Source organism: Scyliorhinus torazame, chromosome 3 (assembly GCF_047496885.1).
Source record: "Scyliorhinus torazame isolate Kashiwa2021f chromosome 3, sScyTor2.1, whole genome shotgun sequence".
NCBI lineage: Eukaryota > Metazoa > Chordata > Chondrichthyes > Carcharhiniformes > Scyliorhinidae > Scyliorhinus > Scyliorhinus torazame.
Genome location: NC_092709.1, coordinates 127,929,274 through 127,949,481, shown reverse-complemented (window position 1 = coordinate 127,949,481; position 20,208 = coordinate 127,929,274). Strand labels below are relative to the sequence as shown.

Sequence of the window (20,208 nt, the reverse complement as noted above, 5' to 3'; positions counted from 1 at the left end):
GGGCTTCTTCGCCAGCACCCGATATGCCCCGTCCAACTCCAGGGGCCTTCGTGCCCATCATCGTCTCGAGCATCGTGCTCGCGTATGCCCCGGCATCAGCCCCCTCCACTCCCTCAGGGAGACCTAGGATTCGCAGATTCTTTCTCCTCGACCTGTTCTCCAGGTCTTCGAGTCTTCCCGCCCACCTCTTGTGTAGCGCCTCGTTCTGCTCCACTCTCACCGCCAGGCCCACGAGCTTGTCCTCGTTCTGACTGACTCTTTTCTGTACCTCCTGGATCTTAGCTTCGTGGGCCTTCTGCGTGATCCCGAGTCCTTCAATTGCCGAAAGCATAGGCGCCAACATCTCTTTGCGCATGTCCTCGCGCTGCTCCTCGAAGCAGCGCTTGATGAACTCCTGCAGCTCCCCTTTGTCCCTGGCCGCCGCCATTTTGTTTTCTTTCCCTCGCTTCTCCCGTTGCTCCAGTGCCGCTCCTTTGGCCATTACACTTCTGGTCCGTTTCATAGAAGTTGGCAGTGTTTGCTTCACCAGTCTGCCCCAAAAAGTCTATGGAAACTCCTGAAAAAGATTCCAGACGGGAGCTGCCGAATGCGCGACCTACTCCTCCATGGCCGACACCAGAAGCCTCGTCCCCGCCTCTTCAATGGCCTTGGTAGATCCTTTCACAGTTGGTCCCTCTGCTGCTAGAATTCACCTTTGATAGAGTCAAGTCAGATTGCAGCTTTAAGCTTGCCCTTCCCCCACCTGCATGCTGGAAGAGGCCTCTGTCTATTGCTGCAGCTCAAGCCAAATCCTTCACTGTTTCTGCCGGTTCTGGCAGCCAAAAGACACAACATTCCTGGGGGACACCGTCAGGGGAATGCTGCAGTCTTCTTCCCGCACCGGGAAATGTCAAACAAATGCCGTGGGGGCCCTGTAAAAGAGCCCAAAAGTCCGTTCCAAGCGGGAGCTACCGAATATGCGACCCAGCTCTGCATAGCCGCACCCGGAAGTCCCCCAGCACATTTCAACGGTTAACTAACAAAGTTGTTTCAGGATTACCCAATTGTGCGGTATACATCAACGATCTGATAATTTTCAGCCAGGCATGGAAAGAACATTTAAAACATCTGATGGAGTTATTCGATCGACTTCAGAGGCGGGTTTGGTGATAAACCTAGCCAAAAGTGAGTTTGGAAAAGCCCAAGTCACTTTCCTGAGCCATAGAATTGGACAGGGTCGAATGGTCACAGGATGTGAAACCTACAGTTATAGAGGAGTTTCCGATACCCTCAAGACGACGGGAAATAATGTGATTTCTTGGCATGAGTGGATTTTTTCGAACATTGGTGAAAAATGTTTGTAGCGTGTTTGCTCCACTGACGGACTTGCTCAGAAAGCGTAACAAATTCCAGTGGACAGCGGAGTTTCAACAGGCATTTGACGGCCTGAAAGCTGTGATAACCAATGCTCCTGTTTTGGAGAATTACAAGGCACACTGTGACCAGATTGAACTGAAGTATCTGACTTTAAAGAGAAATGCCGAGGCGTAGAGAAATGGACGGATCATGCAGAGACCTTCTTGCTCAAAGAGACTGTCAATCGAGAAGGATTCCAGTTGGAGGAGAAAATTGTTGTACCTGTTTGCGTGTGTTGTTTTTTGAAACAAAAAGTATATTTACTGTGTGCATTTCTTAAAAGGATAGTGAAAAATGAAACCATCTTGAAGTTGATGGTTCATTTTTTTTTTTCTTGGGGGGTGGTGCCATGAGAATGTCGCTTTAAGAAATGTTTGGCTGCTCATATTACTGTAGTGATGTCAGAGTGTGGGTAGATCTGGGCTGTCTATCAGTTTTTTACTTTTGTTTTAGGTTGGTTGCTGCAGGGTGTGTTTTAGTTTTGTTTTCAGTGTTGGAGCCGAAGCCAGACAGAGCAGGTGCACTGATCTCTCTGCCATGAAAAGACTATCTCTTGATCATTTGGTGAATTCAGAATTATAAATGTTCTCAGTAGTGAATCTAAACCTATTGTGCTTTTGTTAAAAGGTGTTTCTTTTGTCTTCTGGATGTTGTTTGGGAAGATATTAAGGATTACTTAGTGTTGTATTCTTTGGGGGTTGTATTTGAATTGATGGTTGCTAAGATGTTCACTATGTTTTCAAAAGGTTAACGTGAGTTCATAGAAGAAACATTGTTTTTGCTTTAAAGAATACTTTTCCATTTCTGCTCTACCACACCTGTAGAGTGGGCCGTGTGCTCCCCATACCACAATCTATTAAAAGTTGTGGGTCAGGTGAACTCCATGATACACTTTGGGGTTCTCTAAACCCTGGCCCATAACAGCGGTTTGGGGATCTGTTCATTGAGGGCGGCTTTCCGAGCTTGGAGGAGGAATTTGAGCTGCCCATTGGGCATGGATTCTGGTGTTTGCAGGTGAGGGACTTTGTTCGGAGGCAGGCACCGTCCTTTCCTCACCTGCCGCCCCAGGAGCTACAGGACAAGATGATGTCAAGAACAGGGGTAGGCGAGAGGAAGGTGTCAGATTTTACAAGGAGCTGATGGATTAGGAGGGAGCCACGGTAGGGATAATGAAGCGCATGTGGGAGGAAGAGTTGGGTAGAGAGTTGGAGGCTGGGCTGTGAGGGGAGGCCCAGAGGAGGGTGAATGCATCCTCGTTGTGCGCTCGGCTTCGCCTTATCCAGTTTAAGGTCCAGAAGTAGCGATCTTCGGAGCGTCAGAAGCCTCGGGAGGCCAGTGGACAAGAGAGGCCGATGTCTTGGCCTTTGCCTCCCTGGTAGCCCGGAGACGGATATTATTAGAACGGAGAGACTGGGGGGGGGGGGGGGGGTTTACCTGGCAGAGTCTCGCAGGCTAGAAAAAATTAAGTTTGCCTTGAGGGAGTCTGTGGTGGGGTTTGCCCAGAGGTGGCAGCTGTTTATTTACTGCGAGAAGCGTTAAGGTGTCAGCAGGGGTTGGGGGGGGGGGGGGGGTAGGGGGTAAAATAGGGGGTTGGGGGGAGGGGTTGGGCGGGCATTAGGTATTTTTTTATTTGCAGCCCTGTTGGCTTGTTTTGATTTGTGATTGTTTGTTGTGTGAATAGAAATATAAATGCCTCAATAAAATATTTTTGTAAAAAAACAGAATTATTTTAGGAGGTAACAACAAGGGTGTGAAGACAAATGGGAGCCAGTGGACGTGATCTATTTGGAGTTCCAGAAGGTATTAGACAAGGTGCCATACAGGAGGCTATTAAATAAGATATGAGCCAACTGTGTTGGGGGCAAGGTACTGGCATGGAAAGAGGATTGGCTGACTGACAGAAGGCAGAGAGTGGGGATAAAGGTTTTTTTCCCGGGTGGCAGCCGATGACTAGTGGCATTCCGCAGGGGTCAGTGTTGGTGCAACAACTATTCAAGATATACATTAACAATCTGGAAGAAGAACTGAGGGCATTATTGGTAAGTGTGCAGGTGATGCAAAGATATGTAGAGGGGCAGATAGTGTTGAGAAAGCAGGCAGGCTGCAGACAGGCTAGGAGAGTGGGCAAAGAAGTGGCAGATGGAATACAATGTGGAAAAGTGTGAGGTTATGCACTTTGGTTGGAAGAATAAAGGCATAGACTATTTCTAAATGAGGAAAGGCGTTGGAAATCGGAAACACAAAGGGACTTTAGTTCAAAATTCTCTTGATGTTAACATGCAGGTTCAGTTGGCAGTTGGGAAGGCAAATGCAATATTAGCATTCATTTTGAGAGGGCTAGAATACAAAGCAGGGACGTACTTCTGAGGCTGTATAAGGCTCTGGTCAGACCCCATTTGGAATATTGTGAGTAGTTTTATGCCTCGTATCTAAGGAAGGATGTGCTGGCCTTGGAGGGAGTCCAGAGGAGGTTCATAAGAATGATCCTGGGAATGAAGGACTTGTCATATGAGGAGCGGTTGAGGACTCTAGGTTTGTACTCGCTGAAGTTTAGAAGGATGAGAGAGGATATCATTGAAACTTGCAGAAGACTGAAAGGCCCAGAAAGAGTGGATGTGGAGAAGATGTTTCCATTCTTCGGAGAGACTAGAACCCGACGGCACGGCCTCCGACTGAAGGGATGATCCTTTAAATTTGAGATGAGGAGAATTTCTTTAGCCAGAGAGTGGTAAATCTGTGGAACACATTGTCGCAGAAGGCTGTGGAGGCCAAGTCACAGAGTGTCTTTGAGCTAGAGGGGATCAGGGGTTACAGGGAGGAGACAGGAGAATGGGGATGAGAAAGATATCAGCCATGATCATATGGTGGAGCTGATTTGGGCCATATTCTGCTCTGATAATTCATGGCCTTATCGACCCCTTTCTGCCACAAGGCTCTGTACGGATGACGAGATTTCGTCTGAGCCAATCTTCACATGCTTTTTTTGATCTGATCTGAAAATTAACATGCATAAATCTTTTATTGAAATAAGGATACCCCTTCTGGCTCTGCTAAACTAAAATAGGCTTTTACAATTCTACCCGTGACCTTGTAAGATAAAGATTGGTTATCTTGTGTAATAAACCCAGGCTTGTTTTGAATTGCGTTTACATCAAAGTTATTACCAGTTTTTGAACGGATGTCCACTTTTCGAACAGGTGTCCACTTTTCTTACAAGTAACACATTAACCTCCAACATAAAATTTATATTCCAGAAACTAAAAATTAATGTTTTGGGAGTACAAATATGAACCAGATTGCCCCACCCGCTGTGCACCCCACTGCAATAGGGCTTTAGGACTGTTCGTCGAGGTGTACATCACAGACAAGGCTCTTGGGCCTATCACTGCACTGTCCCGGTCACAAACAACCACCTAAGTATTCTAATCCTATTTTCCAGCGCTTGACCCAATAGCCTTGTATACCTTGGCATTGCAAGTGCACATCTAAATACTTCTTAAATGTTATGAGAGTCTCTGCTTCCACCTTTTCAGGCAGTGAGTTCCAGACTCCCACCACCTGCTGGGTGAAAGAGTTTTTCCTCCGATCCACTAACTCTTTCACCGTATTAAATCTATGCCCCCTGGAGGCCACCAAGGAGAAAAATGTATTTCTGTCTACTCTATGCCCCCCAATTTTAAACATCTCAAAACATGTCCCCCCTCAGTCTCCTCTGCTCCAAGGAAACCAACCCCAGTCGATCCACTCTCTTCCTAACACTCTCCAGCCCAGGCAACATCCTGGTAAATCTCCTCTTCACTTTTCCAGTGCTACCACATCCCTCCTGGATTTCAGAACTGCACACTGGCCTAACCAATGTTTTATGCAGTTCCAGCAAAACCTCCCTGCTCTTAAACTCTATGCCTCGGCTAATAAAACAAGTATACCAATACCATATGTCGTCTTGATCACTGTATCTGTGCGCTGCTGCCTTAAGGGACGGGTGTACATGCACCCCGATGTCCCTCTGACCTTGGTACTTCCCGGGTCCTGCCAGTCGTCATATATTCCCTTGCTTTGTTTGTCCTACCTAAGTGCATCACCTCACAATTATCTGGATTGATTTCCATTTGCCATTTGATCAGCCCATCTGACTGGTCTGCCTATATCGTTCTGTAACCTAAGGCTATCCTCCTCACTATTTACCAGCCCACCAATTTTCGTATTATCCGTAAGCAACCATCCTACTTCAAGTCTAAATCATTTACGTCAACCACAAACGGCAAGGGCCCAACACTGGTCCCTGCAGGATCCCACTGTACACAGAAAAAGTCAGAAAAATACTCTTTGACCATCACCCTCTGCTTCCTGTCACACAGCCAATTCTGGATCCAATTTGCCAAATTTCCTTGGATCCCATGTGTTTTTATCTTCACCATTAGTCTCCCATGTGGGACCTTATCAAAAGCCTTGCTGAACTCCAAGTACAGTAAGAAGTCTTACAACACCAGGTTAAAGTCCAACAGGTTTGTTTCGATATCACTAGCTTTCGGAGCGCTGCTCCTTCCTCAGGTGAAGAAGGACTTGGGGATGAAAATGGGGAGGCTCCCAGCCCACTCTTGCCAAATCATACTGATCTTATTAAAATTGGCTTCCCCCCAGTTTAGAACTTTGATTTCAGGCCCATCCGTGTCCTTTTCCATCACAATCTTGAATCTAATGGAATTATGATTGCTGTCTGCAATATGCTTCCCCATTGATACTTCAACCACCTGCCTGGCTTTTGTTTCCTAAAATTATGTCCAGGAGCCCCCCCACACCCTCTGAATTAAAAAGATCTGGACACGTTTTTAAGAATTCCACTCCTTCTAAACCTTTTACACTATGACTATCCCAGTTAATGTTGGGAAAGTTGAAATCCCCTCCTATCACTACCCTATTACTTCTACACTTCTCTGAAATTGCCTATATATCTATTCTTCTATTTCTCTTGAACTGTTAAGGAGCCTACAGAAAACTCACAGCAATGTGGTTGGTCCATTTTGGGCTTTTTAAATTCTACCCATGCAGCTTAATTTGAAGAGACTTCTAAGATGTTGTCCGTCCTTACTGCTGTAATTGTTTCCCTGATAAAAATTGCGACACCCCCTCCTCTTCCCACCTCCCCTGTCTCGCCAGAAGATTCTTTATCCTGGAATATTGAGCTGCCAATCCTCTCTCAAACATGTCTCCATCATAGCAATGGCATTATGCCCCCATGTTTTGTTTTTGTGCCCTCAAACTCATCTGCCTTGTTTGTCAGACTCCCTGAATTAAAATAAATACCATTCAATCTTGCCAAACTCCCTTGTGACTTAACTGGTTTATAACTTCTATGCCTTTGGCTGTGCATCTGCCCCTGCTGAATCTTCTCTCAGGATCCCAGGTCCCTGCCAAGTTAATTTAAACCCTTCCCAATGCACTAACAAACCTCTCTGCAAGGACACTAGTCGCATTTCAGGTCCAGTGCAACCTGCCCACCTTGTACAGGTCCTACCGTCTCCAAAAACAGTCCCAATGTCCCAGAAATCTAAAGACCTCCCTCCTGCACCATCTCTCCAGCCGCGCATTCCTTTGGACTAACCTATTTCTATACTCACTAGCACGTGGCCCTGGAAGTAATCCAGAGATTACTAGCTTCTGGGACCTGTTTTTTTTAATCTACTTCCCTAAATACTGCTTGCAGGACCTCACCTTTTTCTGTCTATATTATTGGTACCAATGTGTACTACGATATCTGTCTGTTTGCCCTTCCCATTCAGAATGCCCTGCAGCCATTCAGTGACATTCCTGACCCCGGCACGAGGGAGGCAACATACCACCCTGGAGTCTCATGCAGCTGCATAAACATTTCTGTTCTCTTGTACAACTGAATCCGCAACCACTATAGCCTTACCGTTCTTCCTCCTCCCCTCTTGTGCAGTCGACCCACCCATGTGCCATGAAGTTGGCTGCCCTTGTTTTCCCCTTCACACTCATCTCCCCCAACAGTATCCAAAATTGTGTATCTGTTTCTGTTAATCCCATCTCCTCCCCCCACCCCCAAAAAAAAAGCACACTCTATTTTTTTTTTTTAAAATTCACAATTGCTTCTCTGCAACACTGACTGCGAGGACCCCTTTCCCAGGCTGCTTCACTGCGATGCTGACTGCGATGCTGACTGCGATGACACTGTTCCGAGACCACTTCATTGTGATGCTGACTCTGGGGACACGATTCGTAGACCACTTCTGCGAGCGGACGGCGGGGACACCGTTCCCAGAGTGCTGCACTGCGACGCTCACTGCGTGGACATTTCCCAGACCGCTTCACTCCGATGTTGACTTGTGAGGACTCTGTTCCCAGGTCGCTTCCCTGCATTGGCTCTGTTGCTAGGCTGCCTCCTTGCGAAGCTGACCCCAAGGACACTCCCAGACCATGCACCATGGATAGCTAAATGACTTTACTCACTTACATTTATATTATGATCCTATTGACCATCTGTTTTCATTTTTCAGGTTCTTTTGATCTTCTAATATACACAGACAAAGACCTGGAGGTACCAGAAAAGTGGGAAGAATCAGGACCGCAGTTTATTAACAACTCTGAAGAGGTTCGCTTGAGATCTTTCACTACGACCATTCACAAAGTGAATAGTATGGTTGCATACAAAAAAATTGATTCTTTTTAATGGGCAACAATGTATAGAATTGTTAGTGTTGTACATAAACTCTTTTGTACAAATGTTTCACTGCCAGTAAAAGTGCCTAGAGTTCATTTATCTGTATTGTACTTTTTAATTTGTGTACAGCTGTAATTTTCCCTTTGGGTATTTTTAACTTTTGCTTCCCTTGGTGTATAATTCAAAAATGGTTCAGCAGAATGTTGAGAGTTTGGTATTTGCATTAGAAATTTTATAGCTTCATTTGATAGGTTGTCGACTTGAATTTTTTATGTGAATAAAATTGCTTGAATGATGAAGTAAATGCTGTGTCTTTTCTCAGTAAGGGAATGATCTCGATAATTATTTTTAGAGTAAAATATTCATTCTTTTTCATTTCTAACACATTCCAGTTCTGCAGAAGTAGAATGTAATGAGTTTTTCAACTTTAGACCAATGGAACGCTGCACAAAAGACAAAATCAATTTCCTTAAGGAAAGACTTGATTCATCTTTCTGTAAGTTTTATATAAAAACTAGCATCAGTTGGTATCTATCATTTGTTGAAACTTTAAAAAATTACATTCAACATTACCAATAATATAGATAGAAAACTAGTTGAATTGAATAAATAAAATTCTGGAAATATAAATTTAGTTCATAAATTTGTGGTCTCTATTTTGCTGCAAAAATGAGGCTATTAGTACTCACCATTATGAAGTATATTAAACAGCAATTTCTAGCAACAGTAGGTAAACATGAAAATAAGGAGGTTGCTGCACTTTTTACTTCAAGTTTTACTAAAATGGTACCTTGCCAATAGTTTCAACATTTGTGCACATGAAGGGCTTGACGTTGTACTTTCCCACTAGTTTCCCATTACACATGTTAGAAAGATTCATGCATTTAGGTGTAATTTTTCACATGTGATGGTCTTGGGCAGCACGGTAGCGCAGTGATTAGCACTGTGGCTTCACAGCGCCAAGGTCCCAGGTTCGATTCACGGCTGGGTCACTGGATGTGCGGAGTCTGCACGTTCTCCCCGTGTCTGCGTGGGTTTCCTCCAGGTGCTCCAGTTTCCTCCCACAAGTCCCGAAAGACGTGTTGTTAGGTGAATTGGACATTCTGAATCCTCCCTCAGTGAATCCAAACAGGCACCGGACAGTGGCGACTAGGGGATTTTCACAACTTCATTGCAATGTAAGCCTACTTGTGACAAAGATTATTATTATTATTATGGTGTCAACCAACCTTCTACCCTTAAAAAAAATGTTTTAATTATTTTATTAGTATGGAGTTACAGACCTACATAATTCAATTATTGCTGGTGAAATAAAAAGAATAACATAATTTTGACTCCGTCTCAATCCCACCTCTCCCTCTTCATTTAGTTTCTATACATGGTTTTTTACAATGAATTCAATATTCTAATTTCTACCTCTGGCTTAGACTACTGATGTCTGAGGATTCTCCAATCAGGTTGAAGAAACAGGCTGTTGAAGGGAATGTGGTGAATGTCTGGATTTCAGAAAATGTTTGGTGAGATATCAAGGCTGACTAACACATTTTTGAGACTTGTGGAATGTGGGGGCTCTGTCCAATTGGACTAAAAAAAATAGCAGCTTAAGGACATGAAGTAGTGAGTTGTGGTAGATGGTTGTTTACTGGACTAGAGGGTGCTAGGATAGGTAGTGGTCTCTGACCACTTTTTATTTTACCAATGACTTGAATCCTGAAATATGGAGTCAAATTTCAAAACTTGCCCACTGAACCAAAATTAGAGTGATAAATAGTGAGGATTATATGAATTACCTGTGACAGAATATCGATAGTCTAACCGAGTAGGGTCTTGTAAAGTGAAGGGTCCCAATAAGTTGCAACATTTTTTGTCAAATATCTGGGAGGTTGGTTCTTAAGTGAACTTTGAAACTGGAACAGGTTATGTACTTTGGCAGCTTGATTTGTAATGTAGCGAGGTGGAGTCTGGTTCTCAGGCTGATTAATTGCTGGGTCCTGGGGCAGAAATTATGTCTCTGCAAACAGCTTTGATCATACACTTGCTGGATTAACACTCCACTGAGGTTTACCCAGTCTAGTTTGGATGGGAGAGAGCTGGATTAACACTTCACTGAGGCTTATGCAGTCTAGTTTGGATGGGGGAGACCATTGTGATATAAAGGGCAGCACGGTAGCACTGTGGCTTCACAGCACCAGGATCCCAGGTTCGATTCCCTGCTGGGTCACTGTCTGTGCAGAGTCTGCATGTTCTCCCATGTCTGCGTGGGTTTCCTCCTGGTGCTCCGTTTTCCTCCCACAGTCCAAAGACCTGCAGGTTAGGTGGATTGGCCATGATAAATTGCCCTTAGTGACCAAAAAGGTTAGGAGGGGTTATTGAGTTACGGGGATAGGGTGGAAGTGAGTGCTCAAGTGGGTAGGTGCAGACTCGATGGGCCGAATGGCCTCCTTCTGTATTGTATGTTCTATGTTCTAATAGGGTGTTAAAATCTTCCTCTTTGTCCAGTATAAAACATGGAGGCAGGCAATCTGGACATTACATAACCTTTAGGTGTTGCCCCTCCTTAAACAATCAGATGTGAGTTCCACAAATGGTTGTGAGGCATCATCACCTATGTCCATATTTAATCGGTATTCACCAGAGACTCGTTACTGTCTGTAATCAAAAATCACTTGATTTGTGGCAGCTGTCGTTTGTTTGTACCCAATTTTTAAGAGTTGACAAACTTCATAATATGACATGCCTCTGTTGTAAATGGACTGAAGTGTTTGATTACTTTGTTTAAAAAGCTTTCCTATGAAAACATGAACATATATTTTGGCATTCACACAGGAATCTAGTACTTCAGGTTTTCCCCATCTGTTGAATTCCCTTGCTGTCTGAGTAAGAAGTCTCACAACACCAGGTTAAAGTCCAATGGGTTTATTTGAATTCATTAACTTTCGGAGTGCTGTTTGTTTCACCTGATAAAGGAGCAGCGCTCCAAAAGCTTGTGATTTCAAATAAACCCGTTGGACTTTATCCTGGTGTTGTGAGACTTCTTGCTGTGCCCACCCCAGTCCAGCGTGGCATCTCCATACCTTGCTGACTTATGTACTGGATAGTGCATCAGTGAAATCATTATTCTTTCCGACAAGGTGTTTAATCTATAAATTAAATGGCTGTAAGTAAAAACTCCAATGGAACAATCTGACATTGCTCACTTGAAGTTTTTCTAGGATCTTGAGGATTCCGTTCCGTATATATTAAAACCTCTCGGTGCAGATTGTTAATAATTGCAGATAACTTCCCTTTGCATTAGCAAACTTAATCTTGGCTAAATTCACCACATGGTTAGCCCTCCATGGACTGTGGAACACTGCCTCCTGGTGGTCTAAATGGTCTTTGCAGAAACCGATCATCCAGGTATATCACACAGTTAGTTTGTTACTCCAGCTACTACCTGGTTGGTCAGCCATTTCTAAGGCGGAAGGACTTGGCCGTACATCGGTATAGGTCACCTGGGCAACAAAGGCTGAGATGTATCTTGCTCTGGGGTCATGGGGACGTTCAAAGGGTCAGTCAAACAGATAGGCAGAATGACCCACCTTATGTATACAGTACTAAGTAAAGAACTGGGTCATTCCTTCGCTCATGGCTTTGGCTGAAATTATTTTGAGGGGAATGGCCTTGGGGAATTGGATGGCCAGGTCCAATTTGGTAAGGAGGTACTGAACACAGGTTTTGGTTAACAGATTCACCAAAAGCCAGTGTGGGTTTGAGAAGGGCAGGTTTAATTGTGGCCTGGGGTTTTGCTGCACCCTGGCGAGTATGGCAGGTTTTGCAGTTTGTGACCACTTCGGGTCAGAAAACGTGGCTGCTTATGCAGGTGAAAGTTTTTCAGGTTCTCCCATGTCCCGCCATCAAAATAGCACAGGCAATTCATAAAATTTCCTCACGATATTCTGGGGTGCTACAATGTGATGGAGCACCTTCTGCAGGCCTCTCCAGCGTCTCCACTTTGGCGTTACTACCCCATCACATGTAATAGCACTTGGGAACCTGGGCAGCTACTACCTCATAGCAGGTGTTCTGTGCTACGCTTTAACTCAGGATCTGTCTATTGTGTCCTAATTTAAGGGGGTTCAGCTGATCGCCTCCTTTCCTTCAGGCGGTCTTCTAATACATGCCTTGGCTAGCTGGGCCTCCAGCTCATCCAGGTAACACTGTACCCCCTGTAAGCCACTAAAGATCTGTCCCATTGAACAATGAAATAAAGCTGGTGCTGACGTTATTCCAAAAGGTAATCTCTTGAAGCGGAATAGGTCGTTGAGTGATGATGGTGAGAAGGTGCATGCAAAAGTGCCACATTGAGTGCCCAAGTGACCATCTTAAATTGGTTGACAGTGTAATTTTTGGCACACTGAGGATTATTTGGTAAATGTTGTCTAATTGAGAAATTGCATCTAATGTTGAACTCTTCTGCGTTTTGCAAGTACAGACTACTTGAGTACGGTCTGTACCTTGCCAGTTGCAAACAGAGGAAGGGATGTGCTGTTTGATATGGTCTGCCAGCTGTTGGGACGTATAGTCTCCATACCTAGCATCACACTGGCACTGAAATTCATATAACACATTACAGTGATAGGCAGAAAGTCTTTGGTTTACGGCAGCATCCTGTTAGTGGTGAATACCACTTGTGTTGCTACTGCACAGTAGCATCAGGTGACTGCTAGCTGCATCTGTTGCTCAAATCTTTTGAGATACCTTGTCCTTCCAGGATAGCTTGACGTTAGTCATTTGCTGGTTCCTCCCTCGGGGGAATCTTTGAACAATCAGAATCGAACTGCCTGGTTTAAATTTCAAAAATGCTTTGCACTTAAGAATCTGTCACCCTTAACTGGTGCATTCTCCACAGCAGCTCCTCTACCAATCAGAGTCCACTTGCCAACCAGCATTCTCTTCACATACAATATAAAGTTGTTGTTTGCCCTGCAATTTGCATTCTTGTGATAGTACTAATGAGTGCAAGGTGAAAAGCTTTGACAAACATTTTTCAGCAATATCCCATTAAATAATTCAGCAGGAAGTTTTAATGAATAAAAAATAAAGAAGTTTATTTAGAAGAAAAAACTTCTAAAGAAGTTTTAACTAGGGGCTGGTTTAGCACAGTGGGCTAAACAGCTGGTTTGTAATGCAGAACAAGGCAGCAGCGCCGGTTCAATTCCCGTACCGGCCTCCCTGAACAGGCGGTGTAGCCACCTGGATTGGCCAAGTCCCGATTTAAAATGGAGAACAGCAAAGGCTGAAGGGAAATTCAGCCAACACAGGCAGAAACTAGCAGGTGCAAGTTACTGTGTATTAAACTCTGCAAAAGCTCAGACAGCATGGATACAAGCAGCCATCTGCATAATAATGTAGCAGCCATCTACATACTAATGAGCGATCCCTGGGAACAATCGAAACATTTGGGATAAACAAAGCCAAGCCAGACTCCCCGGCGCCAGCAGGAGCCAACACAAAAGAGGTTAACGGACACCTCAAGACCGCCCATCGATCAGGGAACCGCTCCAGTATTGGAGAAATCGAACCAAGCGATTGGAACGAAATCCAATCACTTGGAACCAGGTACAGGGTCCCCCCCGAAAGGCGGGAAGCCCCCGGGAACTATAAAGTTAAGCCCCCAAGTTCAAATCGTTCTTCTTGACCGGGTCACTCAGCAACGCGAACCAACCCTTGACAATGACCGGTGCAGCTGCCGCCAAAAGCCAGTAAGTCTTAAGTCAATGCTCGCTATGAGATAGGCACTCCTAGCTACAAGTCCGTACCAACTTTGAATCCTGCAGACTCAGAACCTGAACGAAAGGCCATTTGTTCCCCTGACCTGGTGGGCCAGTCCGAAGCTAAGTATAGGCCTGTTAGTTGTAGAAGTAGCTTAGAAGTAGGATTTATGCATGAGTAGCGATTACTATGTATAATAAATGTGCTTTGATTTGAATCTTACTAATTGGTGTATTGAGTTATTGATCATTACCTGAACTTGAACCATGTGGCGGTATCATAAAGATACCTGGCGACTCGAGAGCAAAGGTTATAAAACAGCCAATTGAACCAACCAAAAGTTAGCAACAGCGGCAGAATGTGGTGATACGGGCTTTTCACAGTAACTTCATTGAAGCCTACTTGTGACAAAAAGTGATTAATATTATTATTTATTTATTCGCATTTTAAAAAAATAAATTTCGAGTACCCAATTTTTTTTTTCCAATTAAGGGACAATTTAGCATGGCCAATCCACCTACCATGCACATCTTTGGGTTGTGGGGGTGAAACCCATGCAGACACAGGGAAAATGTGCAAACTCCAAATGGACAGTGACCCGGGGCCAGGATAAACCTGGGACCTCGGCGCCGTGAGGCAGCAGCCACTGTGCCACCTTTAACTCAAATTACCACAACATCAGACATCACATATGTGCACACAGAACGATTGAAATGAAATGAAATGAAAATCGCTTGTTGTCACAAGTAGGCTTCAAATGAAGTTACTGTGAAAAGCCCCTAGTCGCCACATTCCGGCACCTGTTCGGGGAGGCTGGTACGGGAATTGAACCGTGCTGCTGGCCTGCCTTGGTCTGCTTTAAAAGCCAGCGATTTAGCCCAGTGTGCTAAACCAGCCCCTAGATACAATTGGATACAATTAAAAAACTTCACATTTACAGATCACCATTACTTCTGTCTTTGGTTTCCAATTTCTGGTCTCCAGTGTGGCAGGTCTGCAGTTTCTTGAATAAATTTGATGATTTTAAAGTTGAAATGAGGGTCTTGTAAAGTGAAGGATCCACAGCGGTTGGGAGGTTCCTTGGAGTCAAATATCAAGGAGGTTGGGTTTTAGGTGAACTTTGAAACTGGTGAAGTATTTTGGCTGCTTTATGACTCGCAGCTAGTTTCAGTCCGGTTCCCAGACTGGCTGATGACTGACGGTTTTGATAGATCTGTTGGACCCTGGGGTAATAAGAGTGCAGCCTTTAAACCAGATTTGATAACATGACAACTGAGTTTACTATGTTTCAGGTCCATCCAGTTTCATTTGGATGGGAAAGGTCATCATGGTACGATAGGATGATGATCATGGCCATTCAATTTTGATGTTCTCTTTTGTCCAGTGAAAAACATGGGAGACGAGCAGTCTCCATAGTCTTTTGATGTTGGCCCATCCTTAAATAATGAGATATGTGTGAATTCCACAAATAATCAAGTATTCGCTGAAGTATTCATACGGCCTGTAGACCAAATGACAAAGATCACATGATTTGTGGCAGCCAACTTAACACTGTCCAATTTATAAAAGTATTGACTGAAAGATTATATGACATTACTGTACTGGACATCACAACAGGTTTAGATAAGGTAGACTAGGAAAAGCTCTTCCCATAATACTCTTCCCAAAAACTGATGGTATAAGGACAAGGGGGGCATAGATTTAACATTTGGGGCAAGAGATGCAGTGCGTATGTTCGGAATAACATTTTTGTGCAGCGGTTGGTAATGACCTGGAACCCGCTGTCCACAAGGGTGGTGGAAGCAAATCACTGATTTAAACTGAAAATTGAATGGGCACTTGAAGGAAATAAACTTGCAGTAGACTGGCTGGATTGCTCCGTGGGAAGCCATCATGGATTTCTTGGGTTGAATGGCCTCCCCCTGTGCTGTAAATTATTCTGTGACTCTATGATAGGCAGTTGAAGAAACAGGCCGTCACTTGCTCAGTTCACATGGATCTCAAATCCCTTGTAGAAGGCGTAAACAGGATCTTCAAATGCCATTTGCTGCTGAAAAGACAGGGCAGCTGCAATCCCGGTGAAAGGTGAACTTTGCTGATCACAAAAATCCTGTTCGATATTTCAAAATTTAAAATTGGTACATGATTGAAGAGTGTGGTTAACGATAAAGAGGACTGTAAACAATTTCAGACGTTTCGGAGATTAATTTTCATCTGACATTGACCTAATGCGAAATCGTGCAAAAATGATCAATTTTGAGGAAAGGTCATGAAGACTGAACAGCTCCAAGTTCGAGATAGTAGCTGCAAGACTAAGAGAGCAAGTTGGGGACCTTCCTTTCATGAAAATGAAGTGGAATGTTCTGGGCATTTAAAAAATAAATTTCTCTGGATGTAGATGTGGTGGCAAGGCCACGCTTGGCTATTCTTGGTTTTCATGTTCTGGCCTGGTGTTTTTAAATGCTTTTTGGTGATTCCTCCATAATGATGGAAGGTAGGGAACATCAGGATATTGATGCAGGAACAGTGAAGTAGCAGAGATAAACTACAAGTTAGGATGGTGCATATCTTGAAGGGAAACTATCAGAAGACATTGTGCTGCACTTAAACTTTCTTTAATGGTAGATCATGGAGCTGATGGTGCGGTGACGTCAGCTTGACAATTCATTGCAGCATATTTTATAGTACATCCTGGTGTTTGAAGGGATGGATATTGAGTTCAGGGCATTGATTGCACTGATTTGTTTGGATCGTATTGAACTTCATAAGTGTTGCAGCTACACCAATCCAGGCAAGTGGCGAGTATCACAGCATGCTGGAGCCTTCTAATGGCAGAAAAAAAGCAGCAACCTTACTTATGGGCTAGGTTATTTTAATATTACTGCTTTATATATGATACTCTTAATTCAAAGTTGTTTAATTCTAATCATCTGATAGTTCAACATTTTTAGCACTGAACCATCATTTTGCTGTTATTTACATTATTTAATTGGACAACTCAAACTTAGCACAATGATTGCTTTGAATTATTGGGAATTGACTACAGTAACAGGCCTATATGTTCTGCAATACATTTGCAGTAAGGTGAAGTAGCACCTTGAGAAGCCAAATAAACTTGTGACAGAAGAGCTTTAGAATCTTTGCCGAATTTTATGGCTGTAATACGTCATTTGTAATAAACCTATAAAATAAGCCATTAGGTGGTGCTGTCATGGTGTTCTGGGTTAGATATGAGGAGATGCAGTCCGGGAATTGCTTGTTTATATGATGCACGGTAATGAGAAACAAGAACCTACCATTTAAACTTATCACATATAGCTCCTGCAGCTTGTTAGACATAATGGGCCCAATTCAACCATCACATTGCACCCGGAGCCAATGCGGGCGTGCTCAGTGAATAGCAGGAAAGACCAAAATCGAGATTTGTGCCGGGCCGAACCATTTTGAAATTCACCCGGCCCGTTCCCGATAGCAGATCGAGATTACGTCCAAAAATGGCGATAAGGTCATTAAGCCTAATATACATTCATTTCAATCTCATTAGCGAGATTGAAGTCGGATGCAGTGGCCTCCTGGGAGTCACTCCACTCCTCAGCGGGAAGTCACATGGGCAATGTTTAGTGCTCCTTTTCAAAAATGTGAAGCTGGTGCAATGGCAGGTGAGTAGCCATTTTCATTTACTGGCATGAAGCTCAAGAGCACTGGAACTCTTGAGGGGGCAGGCAGGGCCTTGAGTGGGGTTGGGGTTGTTCGGAGGGCTGTGAACAGTCCAGGTCGGGGTTGCCCCTGGGCCAGGAGGGTGAGGGGCTTTGCATCTGTGAGGCCTTCAAGTCATTTTTAAATATTGTGGAGACCCATAACAGGGGTAACCACAGCTGCAGCCTGTCTGTCCCACCAAACACCAGGATAGAGCCCTGCTGCAGCGTCTCTCCTGAAAGCCAATTTCATCCACTTGACGGTGAGCAGAGAATCATAGAATGTACAGTGCAGAAGGAGGCCATTCGGCACATCAAGTCTGCACCGGCTCTTGGAAAGAGCACCCTACTTAAGCCCACACCTCCACCCTGTCCCCGTAACCCAGTAACTGCACCTAACCTTTTTTTGGAACACTTTGGGCAATTTATCATGGCCAATCCACCTAACCTGCACATCTTTGGACTGTGGGAGGAAACCAGAGCACCCGGAGGAAACCCACGCAGACACGGGGAGAACATGCAGACTCCGCACAGACAGTGACCCAAGCCGGGAATCGAACCTGGGACCCCAGAGCTAATAAGCAACTGTGCTGACCGCTGTGCTACCATGCTTCACAGCTGAAGGCTATTTCAAAGGCGGGATTAGCCCTGTTAGTTGTGAGAGACTTAGCAGCTGCAGGTTGTGTTTTCTGCTCGCTCCTACTGATGGCTACAAATGCCTGGAAGCTGCTGTTGCTGTTTCCCTTTTCTGTAGCCGGAAAGAAGGACAATGTTTTCTAAGATACCTGGGTCCTGGAACACTGGGCTCAGGGGGATGTACAAGTCCAGAAGGCAATCCGGATGAAGCAAGAAGAGGCTGCGGGACCTGGTTAGCGACATTGATCCAAATGCTAACGCAGAAATGCTTTCGCAGATTGCTGATGCTTTTGTTGTTGGTGTGGTGAGTGCTGCATGTAACTGGCACGTCACCGCAGGTTAAACACGCTGGAAATCACGAATGTTCAACCGCACCTTTAGCGTCAGCGGAATATGTGGATGCCAGGATTTGGTTCCGGTGAGGTTGAGCCATGTGGAGGGCCTGCACAGCTGCAGCTCCTGTACAGAGAATGGAACTGATATGTGGAACAAGTCACACATTGATGGACAGATCATTTCTGTGACAAATTCTGGACATAACACATTTTCTGTTTCTGTTGAGGAACCTGTGAGGGGTGATAACAGTGTGTTTGCTTTTTTTGTGTGAAAAAGCTGATATAGCTTTTTATTGGAACCAATATGGAATGGTAATATTTCCTTGCTGTTTAGTGGTTAGTGTGATATGCAGAATGTTCCGTAGTTGATCTTCAAATCTTTGTTACCGTTTAATAAACAAAACATGAAGGAGATGTTCCCTCAACTCCTTGAAGGAACAGGTGCCATGTCGGAGAGATGATTAGCGGACTGGATGCCCAGCAAATTTTGATGTCTGAACTCGAGGAGTGTCAGCACCATAGCGGCAGCTAAACACTGATTAGCAGGGCTTCAGCATTGAGGGACTTCTCACGGCTAAAGCATAAGTGTGTGAATGAGCAAAGGGCAGATGAGCATTGCGGTGATCTTTGTGAGGGGTGTCCAGGATGGACGGCGCAGTGATCACAAAGATACACAGAGTTCTTTTGAAGAACTAAACTAATTTGATTAACAGTACTAAATTTGAGTTTGACACTTATTCTGAATAGCAAACATACATGTAAGAATTAAACTACACTCACTAACACTATCTTTATTTACTACTATAACTATTATATCTTAACCACCTCTGCAATACACTGAATCTTGTCTTCTTCAGCTCCAAATCTAATCTCTTCGCCGAGCCCAAGAGCCAGTGAAATTTATCATGCTGTCCCTTAGCTCCCTCTAGTGGCTAGGCTTGTTGCGTGATGTCCGTTCATCCATTGTCGCAGCGTCCGCATGGTCTCGCCAATGTACCACGCTTCGGGACATCCTTTCTTGCAGCGTATGAGGTAGACAACGTTGGCCGAGTATGTACCACGTACCTGGTGGGTGTGTTCTCACGTGTAATAGTGGTACCCATGTCGATGATCTGGCACGTCTTGCAGAGATTGCCATGGCAGGGTTGTGTGGTGTCGTGGTCGCTGTTCTGAAGGCTGAGTAGTTTGCTGAGTAGTTTGCAAACAATGGTTTGTTTGAGGTTGCGTGGTTGTTTGATGGAAAGTAGTGGGGGTGTGGGGATGACCTTGGCAAGATGTTCGTCTTCATCGATAATGCCTTCAACATGTCCAGTTGGGGAACACTTCAGCAGTCAAGGGCATTCAGCCTCTGATCTTCGGGTAAGCGTTCTCCAAGGCGGCCTTCAGGACACGCGACAATGCAGAATCGCCAAACTTTTGGCCAAGTTCCGCACACATGGGTACAGTCTCAACTGGGACCTTGGATTCATGTCGCATTACATTCACCCCCCACCATCTGGCCTTGGCTTGCAAAATCCTACCAACTGTCCAGGCTTGAGACAATTCACACCTCTTTAACCTGTGATTACCCCCTCTCCAGTCGCTCCGTCTGGACCTGTAGACTTAATTACCTGCAAAGACTTGCATTCAAAGTATCGTATTGCATCTTTGACTTTGTCTATATATATGTTTCTAGAACCCACCTCTTCATTCACCTGAGGAAGGAGCAGTGCTC

At 44.5% G+C, this 20,208-nt stretch overlaps 1 protein-coding gene across 1 annotated transcript in view; it reads left to right on the top strand.

Moving 5' to 3' along the window:
- The window catches only part of mad2l1 (MAD2 mitotic arrest deficient-like 1 (yeast)), a 54,178-nt gene extending 45,800 nt beyond the window's left edge, over positions 1-8,378 (top strand). The window contains exon 5 of the mRNA XM_072497914.1: positions 7,911-8,378. Coding sequence (XP_072354015.1) covers positions 7,911-8,083 — 173 coding nt within the window. The 3' untranslated portion in view covers positions 8,084-8,378. The remainder of the gene's footprint in view (positions 1-7,910) is intronic.
- Positions 8,379-20,208: the final 11,830 nt, after the last annotated feature.